The sequence below is a fragment of the Pundamilia nyererei genome, unplaced genomic scaffold (assembly GCF_000239375.1).
Source record: "Pundamilia nyererei isolate P.nyererei 1_Seehausen unplaced genomic scaffold, PunNye1.0 scaffold00199, whole genome shotgun sequence".
NCBI lineage: Eukaryota > Metazoa > Chordata > Actinopteri > Cichliformes > Cichlidae > Pundamilia > Pundamilia nyererei.
This window is the reverse complement of record NW_005187600.1, coordinates 1000923-1016725: the sequence shown is the minus strand read 5'-3', so window position 1 is coordinate 1016725 and position 15803 is coordinate 1000923. Positions and strand designations below refer to the sequence as shown.

Below are 15803 nucleotides of genomic sequence, written 5' to 3'. Positions count from 1 at the left end.
ATATTCACAGAGCTGCATCGGGGCCCCGCTGATAAAGGTTTGCAGAACAGAATATGCAGCGGCGGTTAAAAGAAGAGTCGAGAGGCCAAGTGAGCTTTAAAAATAATCGTGGTTTATAAAACCCAGATATGACAGGATCACCAAAGTGTATACAGAAATACAAATACCATCAGAAAAACCATCATAGAACAGCGTTATACACTCGACATGTACAAACTACTTTGTAAAAGGGACTCGGGGAGGATGGTTCAGCATGTAAGACATTTTCCCTTCATGTCTCTTTAAATCACATTTAGCCACAATGTAGTTATTCTGTCATCTTTTTCAATTTTAAAGTATCTTATCAAAGTAGAACATCCATCTACCAAACTACAGTTACTATCACGTTCAGCTAGTTTAGAGAAAAGGGTACAAACAACATCGATATCGAGCACTTAAACATCGTGAAGGTTTCAGCAGGCAGTGAAAACAAAACCTTCACTCGTGAGGGGAAAAGAGGGATGTCAGGGCTTATCATCGTGTAACATCTGTACAAAATCACCCTGTTTTTTGTTTTTGTCAGCGGGTTACACACACTGAACATTTCAGACACACACTAATCACTAAAACATCTGTTTTTCTCACATCGAAGCACCTTGAAATGCTTCCAGTGAGCAGATAAAGATCCTTCATTAGTTTGATCAGATATTCAAGAAGTACACGGTGGATCGGTTTAGCGGTATCATGTTGTTGTGGTGTGGGTCCTCCCCGGACTGGGATCTCGTCCTGTGCCCTCCCACGGTACTCTGCAGGGCGACTAACAACGATAGATATGATGTCCACAATATTTCCATGCACATTCACAAATGTACGGACAGCGCCGCAGCTTGAGGACGCTGGAGTCCCCCCACCTCGTCCTTCTCCTCGAGCCCCGTTTTATCTAAATACGAAGGAATCACCAACAACGTACGACTGATCACGTTCTCCATCTTTGTGGATTCGTTTTTTTTCTTCTTCTATTTTTATACAAACACGTTTCAACAGATTTACACATGGAGGGGAAAAGTGCGGGACTGTGAACGATCAAAAATCTCCTCGTCGCCTCCAAAATACTGTTTGCTCTGGAGCAGAAATGGCAACGTATGAAATCAATCATTGTCAGTGGCTACAATGATTACTAATATACACATTATGTCAAATAAATTAACATCTATGTACAATGTAAAACAAAAAGCAGCATGCAGGCAAGACAACGGAGCCTTTTTACAAAACTATCTGCTGTAGTGTTTGTGCTCTCTGACACAAGAGAGGCAATGCGTGCGTGCGTGCGTGCGTGTGTGTGTCATGTTTCATGTGTGTATAAGGTCATGCTGTGTGTTTAAACGGACAGACGCTCCATCCACCTTCTAAACTCTAAACAGATACGGCACAGTTTGACTTTCCAGCTTTTTCAAGTTCACATTAAGCTCATTGCACTCGGAGGCTTTTCAGCCTTTCAGCCACTGAGGAGGAGGAAAAAAGAAAAGAATCAGAAACAGGAGACATTTCTGTAATAAGTCGGTCTTGTAGCTCCCTGGGCTTTGTCTCATGACTAGTGGGTGGTGACACAGCATAGCCACGGGGAGGAAACCGCGGTAAAGTGAGCCGTCATTTGTGAGCCGGGGTCAAGCCAGCCGCCTCTTATCCGCCGCATAAATTTCCTTGCGCTTTTACACCAGTCTTTACGGTAGCGCCTTTTCGCTTTATGTGCCGATTGAAAAGCAGCCTATACCCGCGCGCACGTGCACGCGCGCGAACAGTCGCACGCACATGCGCGCACACAAATTACAATGAAACAGCCCGATACAGTCAATACAATTATGGAAATGTCAGAAATTCATTAAAAATCATCCTGTCCCAGACAAGTAATCTGTTGAAAGTTGGACCTCAACTACTCAGGATGATTTTTAATGAATTTTTGAAAATTGACATAATTCTATTGTACTGACTGTATTAGAGTGAATAAATGTTTCCATTAACTTCTGAGGAATTCTACAGTAAATCTGGATGAAACTTGGCACACAGGTACAGTAGGTGTCCCAGAGGAGGGATGTGTTGAAAGCTGGACATCAACTACTCAGGATGACTTTTAATGAATTTTTGAAATAAACATAATTGTAGTGCATTGACTGTATTGCACTGAATATGAGTTTACTGTGATTTCTGAGTAATATTACAGTAAATCTGGGTAAAACCTGGCCCAGAGGTAAAGTAGGTGTCCGAGAAGAGGATTGTGTTGAAAGCTTGCCCTCAACTTTTAAGAATGATTTTTAATTAATTTTTGAATATGCAACCAGACTGTCATGATGGCTGTATTGGGCTGTTCCATTGTAATTTGTGTGCGCGAGTCTAGGCGTTCAATCAGGATATAAAGCGAAAAGGCGCTACCGTAAAGACTGGTGTAAAAGCGCAAGGAAATTTATGCGGCGGATAGGAGGCGGCTGGCTTGACCGCGGCTCACAAATGACGGCTCACTTTACCGCGGTGGGAGGAACAGCAGAGCGAGAGGGTCAAACACGCACACGTAGACGTCAGCGTTAAAGCGTCGCCATCGTTTCTCGGACAGCCAGGGGGCCTTTCACAGGAGAAGCTCGAAACTTAAACCAGTAGCTGGTAAAAGCATTGGCCAGACACGCGGCGCACTTACTTCAAAATGTAACAGTAACAGCTGAGATAAGTGAAGCAACGCTTGAGCTCAAGTGTGTGTTACAGAAGCAAAGACACCTGATTGTTCTCGTGGCACGAAATTGTCACAGATCGTGGATAATGCTGTGGATCTGGCATGATCTGTAACCATGGTTACTGTTGTTACAGCCTTAGATGCGAAGGGCTCGGGTTTAAGCTCGGGAAGAGAGCGGGATCACAGAGGGCTTCTAGCATCATCCCAAGCAAGAGCGATTGCAGCAGAAAGAGCATCCGGTGTAAAATCTGCACCAAATCAAGCATGCAGATCCATCCGCTGCGGCGTCCCTCGGGAAATAAAGCCACATGAAGCCGAAAGCTTCATTGTTAAAGAGCTGAGAACGAGCTTATTAAGTGTTCGACCACTGCCAAGTCCCCTCATGGCCTTACATGCAGCCCAGTTTTGTTTTTGTTATTAATCATTATGGAACGAAACGACCGTTTACCTGCCGCTGGATGGAAAACCACCAAATCTGGCAACACCGCCGTCAGTAATCACAGGAATTCTGTTATTTTGGATGAGAGGCGAAACATCTTCATCAACATAAAGAATCCCAGTCGCCTAATTTTCAACCATTACTCAAGACTAACATGGTCCGGAGAACCAATGCAATCATATTAAGACAAGATGCAAAGACATGATCCGGCACATCGGTTTTAAAACTGACGGGACTCACTGAGCTCAGTGAAATCTAAAAGTGCTCCACGGTTTACGTGGGCCGCGTTCCAGAGAGCAGGTTTAGTGAAAACTCTGGATTTGATGTTTTAGAGACGGGATTAATCTAAACATCGGGTCAGTTACCGGGGCAACAGACTCTCTATAAGTAAACTGCTCACTGACAGATTTCCTTTAAACAACTTTTAAGGTTTTCTCATTCGTGCAGTCAGTCTTAAAGCACCAAGGGGAACAGAAGCTGGTCCTTACAAACAGTCCAATCCCATTTATATGTTAGCTTGTTGTTTATGATGGCTAACGTGGCTGCTTTCATAATAAATCTGTCATCAGTGTAACAGCAGCGACCACGGCATACCACGGATTTATTGCCAGCTCTGCTCTATAGGATACATCCTTCTAGCTCTGTGGGCAGTCAGGAATCTGTCAGGTTGTCCATGAGATGCCCTGCACTGATGCCTGACAGTGCGCACTACTGTAGTAATCACTTTCATTAGCTTTCACGTTGGAGATGACAGGAAGATTTCAGCATCTTCAGCGACTTTCAGGTTCTGAAAGCATTTTAAAATAAGTTTGAGAATCAGGACACATCCGGAGTATCTGGATGAATTCAATTGAATTGAATTCAATAGATGTCTACAGATAATTTATTTTCTACTGTAATTGTGCCAAACTCAGATATATTTTGGTTGGATTCAGTTTAAGTAAAGAATGACTGAGTGGACAATGCTGACTTTGTTTTTCATTTACTTTTATGCTAAATGCCGTAGCCCACAGTCAAACCCATTATTGGCTGATGAGCGCTGCACTGATCACGGCTTAGTTTCCTCACACTCAGAGTTGATTTGAAGCAACTCCGATCAGCTTGTTCTGGAGCCGAAAACGTAGAATTTGTTGAACCTGCTTTCTGGAACAGGACCGAGCTGATCAGCTGTACCTCTGCTTATGTTACTGTGATCTCCAGCCTGCAAACTTCAATCTGCTTTTAAACGTTTGGTTTTTATATCAGTTGGCAGGCTTGTTAAAGGAAGCTACCCCAGCCACAGTCACATTCATAAAAAAGAAAACTTTGGTAATTAATGTAAAGAAAAGCAACGCATGTACATTTGCTGCAGTTAACAGGGCACGTTCACGCACTAATTAGAGGTCGGGGATAACCGAGGGTCCTAACTCTGAGCTCGTTAAAAATGTGGCACAAGTTCAACCATGAAAAACATTCCAAACATTATAAAACACATCGACAATCAGATGCTCCAACTAGTCTGACTAGTATAAACAACAATGTAAAAGGACTTAACAACTACAACAGTCATAATGCACATCAAATATTACAAAGGAACTTCACAGACTTAGAAATGTTTGAATCAAAATTTCCCTTTTTGTGTACAAGTACAAGATTTTGTGTAATAAATGCACTTTTCCTGCAAGTGCCTCCAGGGTTGTGATTGCACACTGATGTTATTACAACTAAAAAATATTAAAAAGAAAAAAAAAACAAGGAGAGAGAGAGATGGTGTATAAAAAGAATCAACAAGCTGAAACCAGTTGATTTGTTCTGATATGCTGTGATATGCGTGTAGAGTCCTTCCTCAGGTTTGTGTTTGTTAGTCTTTTGATTGGCTTTGTCTTCTCCCTGTTGATCCTAGTGTAGGTGTGCAAACAGTCGTCGGTAGCCTATTTTATGCAGCGTCTTCTAAACAAATTCAGGAAATAAAAGAAGAATCTACAGAAAAGTAAACAACAGATATTAAAAAAAGTCCGTTTAAAAAACAGAAGAGGATAATCCCCGGGCAGTGCGGTCTTATCTCGCCGGTTATGTGCAGAAGGTTTCCCTTGATGTCTGTCCTCCATCTGTCTGACTGTGTGGCTGTTTGTCTGGGTGGCATTAGCTCTCTCCTCACCTGCAGCGATGTTATACTATACTTGTGCTTCAGCGGGTCTATCTCTGTGTGTGTTTCTACATTATAGGTGTGTGTGTGTTGTTTCCATACTTATAAAGACCAACTGTACTTACAAGGACGTAAAGATGAGGTAAGTTTCCCAGAGGTGAGGACAGTGACTGATGGTCCTCACTGCTTTAAAGGTTTCGAGACTGAAGGGTAGGCCTGCGCGTTAACTCTACGAGGGAGGAGCTTTGAGGTCAGGCGTTAGCGAACGAGGTCTTTATAAGTACAGTGTCGTAAAGTGTGTGTTTGTGTGCGTGCGTGTGCCGATGCTGTGGACTCAGCTGAAGGCCTCATCGTCAGTATCTTCAATTAGCACCTTGGTGTCCTTCTTCGATCTGAAATAAAGACGATTAAAAAAAGAAAATCAGACGTTATCTGACAAAACCGAGACTTCGTTTCACGTTGCGTTACTTATACATTACTAACTATTTAAAACAACTGCATGGACTGCTTTTTCATGCACTCAGTTCAGTATTGTCTTCACACAAGTCCAGACACTATATGGGCAGCAGCACCGGGCCACCTGCAGGAGCCATGCAAACCATGCCATGAAGCTCCCGGTGCACAGTTACTGTGCTGATGTTAATGGAGGTTTGTGTAACACTGTGTAACACTTTGTGACTTTAATTCAGACAAAGGCATGTACAGCATTTTACAAATTTATCAGACCACCTGTCATAAAAAGAAGAAAACACATGTCACAGTAATATTTTTTAAATCATATTTTACTTCTCTGAGAAGTTGGAAATTAATCAAGAATGACACTCAGCCGCTAAAACTACTTTTGTGTTCAGGAATGAAAGTAAATCAGTGTCATTTTACATATTCATAAAAAAGGTTTTTTGTAAAACAGCAATAATTATATTTTAGCATTAAAATGTACAATTTTTGGTATCTCTTCATAGCTCAAACACCAGGACGTGGGAAAAGTTAAGTTCCGATCCTGGGTTTCCTTGATTGCTCAACATAAGGGACCTCAGCTGTACAGCCTCGTAATGCAACATCTGGATACTTCCTCTACTGAAGGAACAACTGTTTTTTTTCTATTTCAAATGGGTGTAGTATCTTTGAACACATTTAATTAATGAAAAATGTTCAGTGTGACAGTTTTATAATCTCCAGGAGCAACGACGAGGAATGTGTAATCCTTCCATGTCTGATGTTTAATAGAAGTAGAACTCCTTTCATCTACAGTAATACCAGCTCTGCACTCGTCTTCAATGTGAAATAAAAGTGCACGATGTCAGGCACACACGTGGTTTCTTACTGTGAGGTGGACAGCAGGGGGCGTCGGAGCGACAGGCTGTGGGACCTCTTCCAGGTCTTCTTGCCCGAGCGGTTCCGGACTCCGTCCTCCTGGTCCATCATCTGTTCCAGCAGCGTCTGGTCGTCAGCGTTGAGCGGCGCCACAGAGATATCCCGGACCGCACGAAACTCACCGCAGTTGTTCAGGTGCTCGTTCTCCAGACGGAAGAAGTTCCACACAAAGCGCCTGCAGTGAGGAAGGTGAGGAGGACGACACGAGTCACCGTGGGTGCTCTGCGAAGCTCGTCGTAAGGAACAAACTTTGTTCAGACCCACCTGAAGACCTCAAGAGGAGCCAGCATGGTGGCCAAGATGTCGCCCACAGAGTTGATCTTGGTCGTTGTGATCAGAGAAATCTGGATCGTCCAAGCAAAACGCAGGATCACATCTTCCACAATAGCACAGTAGTAGTAGGCCTGGACACAGAGCAGACGGGGTTAGTGTCTGTTTGGGTGGGACGGGCACGGGGATTAAACCAGACGCTACCTTATGTGGATAAACGATTTCTTCTCTGAGGAAGATGTTTTCGCCAGCTCCACGATCAAACAGACCCCAGTCCATACGCAGATCCCAGATCAGTGTGTACAGGGAGCTGATGATTGAAGACACAATCAGAAGGTAGAAGAAGGTGTTGGCGTCTGCGTGACTTTGCTCTGAAAGAAAACACACGAACACAACTTGTGTCAGAGGCTTGCATTCAAGAGCTCCTCTGGTTTTAGCTGCAGTAAAGAGAAATGCAACAGCATCAGCACACGCAGAGCAGGGTCGCAACTTTTCTATTATCACTTTTACCACTAGAGGGAGCCCTCCTGCCACGAGTAGACCAGCATTGATTGATTGAACAGATACCCTTAGAGAGCGATAACACTTCAGTGTTCACTTTTCATTATGCCTGCACTAAAATCTACACACTTGCAGCCCACAGCATAAAAACAGAGTGTGAAACGGTGTTAAGGCTCAGTAAAGTAACCAGACTGTTTTTCATTGTCTTTAATCGGAACAGTTTCATATGCAAATAATCAGCGCCAGTTAGAGCGCCACCTAGTGGGGACAGGAAAGATCAAGTTTTGTCCTCTTCACAGGTTCATTACATGCACCCCAAAGGTCGTCTGCATTAACTTCAGGCCCTGGTGATGCCTTACTGTGAAAATTGTGAGTTTTTATTTAAGACCACGCCCTGTTGGCATGGTGATTCGCCGTTAACGGGTAAGCTGCAGATGAGGAGCTGGGAAAGCTTCAAAAGTCACGTCTCGAACGCGATGAAGGCTGTCATGTTTCATTGGTTTTTTCCCTGGGTGTGGGAAAATGGCTCTATAGCGCCACCTGCAAAATGTAAATGTGGTTTAAATAGTGGTTTTAGGGACTCCTGAAAATGTACAGCATGTCTGTTTGCACGTTTTATGGGTCATTTGTGTCAGAGGTCAAGGGGAGCCGTGACACTGTCAGGAAAACTTTAAATGTACTTATGTGGTACATGTAGTTTCGACTTTCGCTGCCATGAGGCCAGCTCTCTGTTGGAAAAGAAATGTTTAATCTCAATGAGATTTTTTACCTGCATAAATAAAGGACCAACATTTGCCCAGGTTCCTGCAGAGACGGGCACCTACTGGTCAGAGACAGACCCACAGAGGTCTTTGGGCTGTGCCTGGAGAGAACTCATGCAGACATGTGGCACTTTTAACCTTCACACACTCTCACTCGGATGGATACAGCAAAGAGCACTTATGGGATGCAGCATCCTACCCAAGGATACTTCCCCATGTAGGTTGGAGGGTTGAACCAGTGACTTTTTACTAAAGGAAGCCGAGACCTTCTTGCAGTAAGGTGATAATGCAAAACAGGACCTGATGTAGATTTTATTTCTCTAAAAAACAAAAGTAAGTCCTAAACCCCCCTCCCCCCCTCACTCTGCCTTCTGAGACATGAATGAAGGATTAATCGTGATAATTATTATTAGTTCAAGTGCTCTCAGCTGTGGGCTGTACAACAATCTGCAGTTAGTTTACAGCTGATTGATGTACTGCGTAATGTCACGGTGTTTTTATAGCTGTGCTCAGCAGCGCCCGCGTGTCTCTGTGGGAGCCGTGCGGATGTGATTTCCTTGTTCCTCAGTGGGCGCCGATGTATAAATCAGCACCCGATGGCCTTTCACATCGACTCGCACAGACGGCAGCCACCAGGCAGAGATCGGGCTCGCTCTCATTTGTCATAGTCACTGTTCTACGTGCCTCCAGCCTACGAGACGCCAGGGATCAGAGCCGGGACAACAGAGAATTACTGCTGTTCTGTTAGCCGCTGCCTCCATTGTGCTGTTTGCTGCATCAGCTGAGCGACGGGATGGAACCGGTCCCTACGGCCACACCGAGGTCTCCCAGCTGTAGATTAAACTTAGTCCCAGACAACAGACTCTTTTCACTGGAGAATATCCACCGATGTGATTTCCTTTAGCTTTAACGTACTGAGGTATTTAATCCTCCACTCGCTGATGCTGTCTTTCCACAAGGATGGGTCACTGTTGGGCCATTAGGAGGTCAACCATGGTGGGATGGGCATTGATTGAACTGGTCAGGATGGGCTAACGGTGCTTACTGGCTCCTGTCACACACACTCAACCTCTATTTTCTTTTCAAACACACACACTGTTGTTGTCTTGGCCAGTCGTGCTGATAAAGACAGAGCACATCTTTTGCAACAGGTCAACAGGACTTGAAAACAACAAGAATGGCTGCTGTTGAATTATTTTTCAGCTTTTCCTTTTCACTGAATCCAGCACTCGTCCTTGTTCTTCATTCTCTTACTTTAGTTCATTTTCACTTTGTGTCCCATGTTTTCGGCTTAGTTAGCAGTTACAAACACAGACGCGTATGAGGGAATTTTTGATGCAGGCCAAGAACCGAGCGAACTGTGAGGGCGTGAAACACGAAGCTAGGCAGAAGGTTAACGTGGAAGTAGACAGCTCCCCCCACACTCCCACGGCGCTGTCACAAAGGCCAGATAACCTTAGATATTGAAACACCATCCAATTCTTCATCTTTCAGTTATTCCCTTTTGGAGCTTCCCACCCCGTCCGTTGCGAGGATGCACACCAACCCTCCTCTTTTCCTCCTGCCTGATGCATCCACCGTCCCTTCGACTGTATTGCGGTGATTAGAACTTTTGAACTTTCTCCAGAGCTCTCCTCCTCAATCCTATCCCACTGTCCTCATGTGTCACTCAGTTCGTTCAACTATTTCTTTTTCTTTGATAAAAGCGTTTCAACATTTACATCTTAGAATCATATTTCTCTGTCGTGTCCTCGCCTCCCTCTGGTGTCCTTACTTTCGTGCTACTTGCTGTTCTTCCAACACCCAGAGCAACGTCTGGTGTCTGACAGTCCACAGCATCATAATTATACAGGTCATACATTTATTTCATAATAAAGGTGAAAGCAAATAACTTTGCAAACAGCGTATCATCAGCGTTTAAATGGTTGGATATTGTTCCACCTGAAACACTTGACTACATTAGCTGGTCATCACCTTACATGTGTTTTCAGTGGGGCCGATTTCCCCTTTGGTTTCACTATTAAGAGCCACTGTCATTTATTGCAGCCCTCACTTGTCCAGCATCACCAGGAAGAAGCTTAAAAAGACGAACAGAGACCCAAAAGTACTGGTGCAAAGAGATAACATGATATTTAAAATGAGAGAAAAGTCCAACAATTCAGATATTTCTTTTCTTTAATACCTCATTAATGATCTGATTTATCTTGTGCCCTGCTGGAGAGACTTGCAGCCTCACTTTATGAATAAACCATGTAAATGTCATTTGATCAGCTACAACAGCACAATGCAAAGTGTTAATGCACAAGTACAAACAACCTAATACTTCTGTAGTATTATAGTATTACATGATAACAAATACAGCCCCAGCGTCAGTTTCAGGTGCTTTTAGTTTGAATATTTTACAGACATTTTCTGATAATGCCTTTGTGTTCAAAGCAGGGTTTAAACGCTATTTTTACCCTGTTGTCTCAGTGCTTTCAGATAAATCAAGGATCTGAGTGTTTATTCAGCTCAGACTTCTTCCAACCTAATATGATACCTACAGCTTTATTTGAATTATTTTACCTGTTAGCTCCATCTCAACATGTGCACTTTATCAGATTTCCACCTTGTATCTGAATCGAGATGTGCTTCACTGATAATAACAAGAGTCTGCTTGCAGGGGTTTGCAGGGGTGAATCAGAGTTCAAACAGATGGCGAGAGAGACTCAAAGCAGAGCTTTTATCTGTTTTCAGTAAACGTGAGTACGTGTTTGACTAGAGCTGTGTCGGTGTGTGTGCTGTGATTCCTGTCCTGATAATGAACGAGGGGTCAGTGCATGAAATTAAGTTGTAAAAGCTGTCAGTTCAGCCTCATCTCTATTCCAGCAGAGTCCAGCAGGCATGCGTTCAGCCCGGGGCTGGTAATTACACTCCTCTCCTCTCCTCCATTACTTCCGGTTTGATATCTTTTAAATATTAGTATCTCCTCCCTTTCATGTCCTCACTTGCCCCAGCTGCACCCTTGCTTTCTCTCCAACCTCTTCGCATTAAATTTCCCATTTTACTTTCCTCTCAGCGGCTATCGCTTCTAAATTTAGGGATTCTTCTCTACAGCCGTCTCAGTCCGTTTCCACCCGTCACCACCACAGTTAACCTCACACAGACCAGCAGGAGTCGTGTTCCTCAAGGTTATTTTAGATGTTTTACAGGATTTGGTGTTACAGATGGAGAGATCTCTTTAAAACCATGCCTGCAGTGACTCTACACTGCACTTTGTGGTTTACCTTTAACATCACATTTTCCCGTCTCCCTGCTAGCACAGGGCTGCGTTTCTCTTTCTGCCCGTCAAACATCGTTTTCTTCTGCCTTTGCCTTCCCTCTGGATAAATCCCGAGAATTTAAATTAGCATTAGGCCTGCAGCTCCTCTGCATCTCAAACAGTGATAAGTCTCAGGCTGCTGTACATAAAGCAGATTCCGTATTGATCCCGAGAAAAGCAGCTGCTTTACTGTCAGGCCTCAGTGCAGCTACACAGTTTGGGAACTCTGCCCACACCAGGAAATCCTCCAGCATCTCTCAGGTTACAGGCCTCAGAGCCTCTGCTGAGATTACAGTTTCATGACAATGTCCAATCAGCTGCTCGCAGCAGTGAGCTGAGCGTTTCCTCTGAGGGGAGAAATCTGCTCAGTTTTGCTGAATCACATTAAAAAATATGATTCAACACACACAGATTACTTACTTAATTTCCACTTTGGCCCATACAGAGCACAGAGGAGACTGTGCCTCTTAATTTTACAGATTTTGATCAGCAAATGGAAGCACGAGCCAATGGACACCACTCAGTCCTCTATGGAGAATCCTGTGATTTATTTCCTTCATTTTGCTTCCCGGAGGTTCCAGGAATCGGCGAGGTGATGTGGCAGCGAGGTCACAATGGAAGCGTTAGTGATGAAGGTGACACATCCACTCGCAGGCGCTGGGACCTTTGCCAGATCCCGACTGACACTCCAGACAGCTTTTACAGCCGGACCGAGTGGTGTGAACATGATACCAACCTGCTGTCTTTGCTGTCAGGTCTGCTGGGCGATGCAGGCAGACTTGGCACCGTCCTGTCCGCAGTAAGGCTCCAGCGCTAAAGGCTCCTTCGTACATCGACTCTGTATTTTTAGTGTGTCTGAGGCTCTTATTGCTTCTTTACCAGATTTGGATTCAGGTTATTCTGATATTGGCAGCTGCATTCAGCCATCAAAGCCTATTTATGTAGGAAATACTCAAACGATCTCCTCAACAGGCAGTTTCCTCAACCATTTATTCAACGTCCGTGTCTGTGGAGCCGTCTTCCCACCCTCCTCCTTCACTTAACCAGCGATCAGCCTTGGCCTCCATTATCATGCTGGATGAAAGACAGCTTCATACAGAATAACACATGAAGGGAGGCCATTAGTCTAAGGGTACACAGGCTTCAGACCAGAGGAGGAAGGAGGATATGGTTTAATGGACGCCTTTCCTACTGAGATGGAAGAAAAAAAAGAAAAAGAGCTCTGTCTGTCCTTCTGGTTCATCCAGTATCACTGACGGTCAGCTTAGGAAGCAAATGCACTGATTTAAATTTAAATCGAAGAGAAAAAAGCCAAACCGAGAAATAGCATTCAATGATTTAAAAGGTTGCAGATGAAGATTCCTTGCTGGCATTTTGCTGGAAAATAAATATATCGGCGAGCAAAATGCCAGCAAGGGTTTAAATAGAAAAGCAGCTTTGAAAGGAGACGTGTGAACAAATATCTGCGATGCAGACGGGAAATGCAAAGCTGCGTGCTAAAGAGATGCTTTTACTGCCCGAGCGTCTCTGAACATGAATTCCTTTGTGATTTGGCTTCTGAATCAGAATAATTGTAATCATTTCAGGGTAATTACGAAGCTGTTACGGAGAGAGTGACTCGACTATTAATGCTCTCTTTTTACATCCAACCTGCTCGTAATTTCAAATCTCTGCTTTTTCTTTTTAAATCCTCGACTTTCACCGATCTGCTGCCTCTCCTCTGTCTGACCTCCTGAACCGAGAGCAGAGCCTTGCTTACATGCAGCTGTGTTTGACAGACCTCTCCCATTCTCTTTATAAAGCTCCAGGCATGGAAACCAAGGCCAGCTTCTAGCATTTGCGCTCAAGGTCACCTCAGCTCTTTGAGTACACACAGCTCCACACAAAAGGCATTTTAGCCTTTTGTGTGGAGCTGACATGTTCCTGTAATACACGAAACACACGGAAACTGTCGACTCTTCAGCTCGAGACTGACCGTGTCTGCGTTGGGTTCCTCTTTGATTCGAAGCACTGCAAATGACATAAGCTGTTATATAACGTCTGCCCAGCTGATACCTCAGCGTACACGTGCTTATCAGTCCCGTCTCCTACCTTCGTGTGTGGCGTAGAGGGCGGCAAAGGTGACAACAAAGAAGGTGGTAGAATATTTCCCAGCGTTCACCAGGTGCGGGAAGGCCCTCTTTGTGTCACGGTAACGCCTCAAGCACTGGATGAAACGCAGCCAAGCAGGCAGACACTGGATGATGGCACGGAGACCGTAGGAGTAGCTGTGGCACATGAAGTCTCGGGAACCTACAACAATATAAAACAGAGCACTGTTCACTCCAGTGTGTGTGTGATCAGGGAAAAATGAAGTCCTGGTGCAGAATTTGCTCTGTGGACACATTCTGCCAGCGTGATGATGTCACAGTCGTGCAAAATGCAGTCACAAAACTCTCCAAGGCCGTGAACTTGGTGGTGTCGCGGCCGATGCGAAGATCGCCTCTTCTTTCACTCTACAACAATTTCCTCTCCATGTTACCCTTTGCACTAAGCACTCGTCATTACGAGAGCCCTCTGTGTGACCAAACACTTACTTTCCATTAGCTCCAGGTTAACTGGCACATGGAGGCCAAGATATCACTCGAGTAGACGGCGATTAAAATGTCATATTTCTCACAGGAAATCTCAACAGTCTGTCGCATTAGATGCAGAACAAATAGCATGATAACCCTGATCTGTCCATTAGCTACACTAGGCTTGTCCCTGTGCAACCAAAGGGCTCAAACATACAGACAGTGTATGTTTTTATGTTTCTACTGTGCATGCTTTTCCAGTAAACAAAAGCAGAGCATAACGCCTCACCTCCAAAGTCGGGTAACAGGCCCTTGCTGTTGCTCCACTGCAGCTCGAAGATGTAGAAGCAGAAGAGATACTCCAGGTCCATGAGAGTAAACACCAGAGAGTTGAGCTGATCAGCCAGCCAGAAGTCTGCAAACTCCACCCGGTGAAACGGCGCGGTGAAAACACGAAACTGAGGAATGAAAAGACGGATGGTGAAAACAGAAAATGTGCAACAAAAACCTGAAAAATGCTTCTTGCGTTTCAGAAAACGCCCCAGCTGACCTCCCTGCAACAAACCTTACCTGGGACGTCATGCTGAAATTACCCCGAGTCTGCGGTTCATCACTGAGACTGAATTAGCCAACAAATTATTTGCATGCAAATCCTGCAGTACTTCACGAGGGAAGTGCAAAGCCGAGGGAGACACCTAACGCAGTGGGATAAAGCCTCCGGTCTACCTTATCAGCACGCCACAGGACGCTCTAATGAGTCATGCTTTTGTGCCTGTGCACATGAATTTGTGTATTTGCGTGCCACTAATTATTAGTGAACACAAAGACATGAAAGGAGCTGGCTGTGCTCTGCAGCCTGCTTCTACGGGCGTGTTATTTGGGATATGACTTTGGCAGGGGTTCAGTTATTGACCACGCTTTGTAAAATGATACAACCCTGCTCGACTTTTTCCATTTAACCCCCCCCGCGGCTACATCTGACATTCAGGAGCGAATGCACACACCCTCCCAAACCCCACATACTCTTTATTCCCTACAAATGTCACACAGTATTGATATCTTTTGTTTTTGCACATATTAGCTGATTTCTTTTAACCCGTCAGTCAAAGTCAGTATTGATCGAGTGGCCATCTCACTCATATCCACTCCGTGTGTTGTTGTCTAAAGGCTAAGCCTGCTGCACTCATGGTAACGTCTTCATTTCTTGAGCAAACACTTGTAATTCAGCTGCTAGCTCTGCAATTTGTCCTGTAATGAAATCTTATACTGTTTGTCATCAGAGGCAACATGCACACCTGACATGGATACATGTGATCTCATTACTAGTAAGAAAACACACTGTTTACTCCAATGAAACAATAATCCAACACTTCATATCTACTCTAAATCTATGCTGCCATCATGAGTGTGCAGGACCAATCAAGAGTGAGACTGACTGTGAAGCCCAATCACAGGAGGAGGGCTGAGGACTGCGGGGAGCTGCGAAAGAAGGGACACGAATACGAGCAGGGGGTCTTCTGCTGATGCTGGGGGACAGGTGGGGAGAAGGAGGGGGGATGAGGGGCTGAAGGAGAAGTGGAAGAAGAGGAGGAGGGAAAGGAGGAGCTCCGGGCATCAACATACTGATAGATCTATGCCTGTAATGATTGCACAGTCACAGCCTCCACCTCCCCAGAGACAAGCTGCATTCTATTATCCCTCACCCCCTGCCCTCTTTGTCACCACACACACACACACACACACACACACACACACACACACACACACACACACACACAC

General features: G+C 44.6%; 1 protein-coding gene across 1 annotated transcript in view; it reads right to left on the bottom strand.

The window, feature by feature from the left end:
• Positions 1-2394: 2394 nt before the first annotated feature.
• Positions 2395-15803, bottom strand: part of xpr1a (xenotropic and polytropic retrovirus receptor 1a) — a 71068-nt gene continuing 57659 nt past the window's right edge. The window contains exons 10-15 of the mRNA XM_005747543.2: positions 14314-14482; positions 13561-13761; positions 7111-7277; positions 6901-7040; positions 6587-6811; positions 2395-5654 (exon numbers count right to left, since the gene is read on the bottom strand). Coding sequence (XP_005747600.1) covers positions 5597-5654; positions 6587-6811; positions 6901-7040; positions 7111-7277; positions 13561-13761; positions 14314-14482 — 960 coding nt within the window. The 3' untranslated portion in view covers positions 2395-5596. The remainder of the gene's footprint in view (positions 5655-6586; positions 6812-6900; positions 7041-7110; positions 7278-13560; positions 13762-14313; positions 14483-15803) is intronic.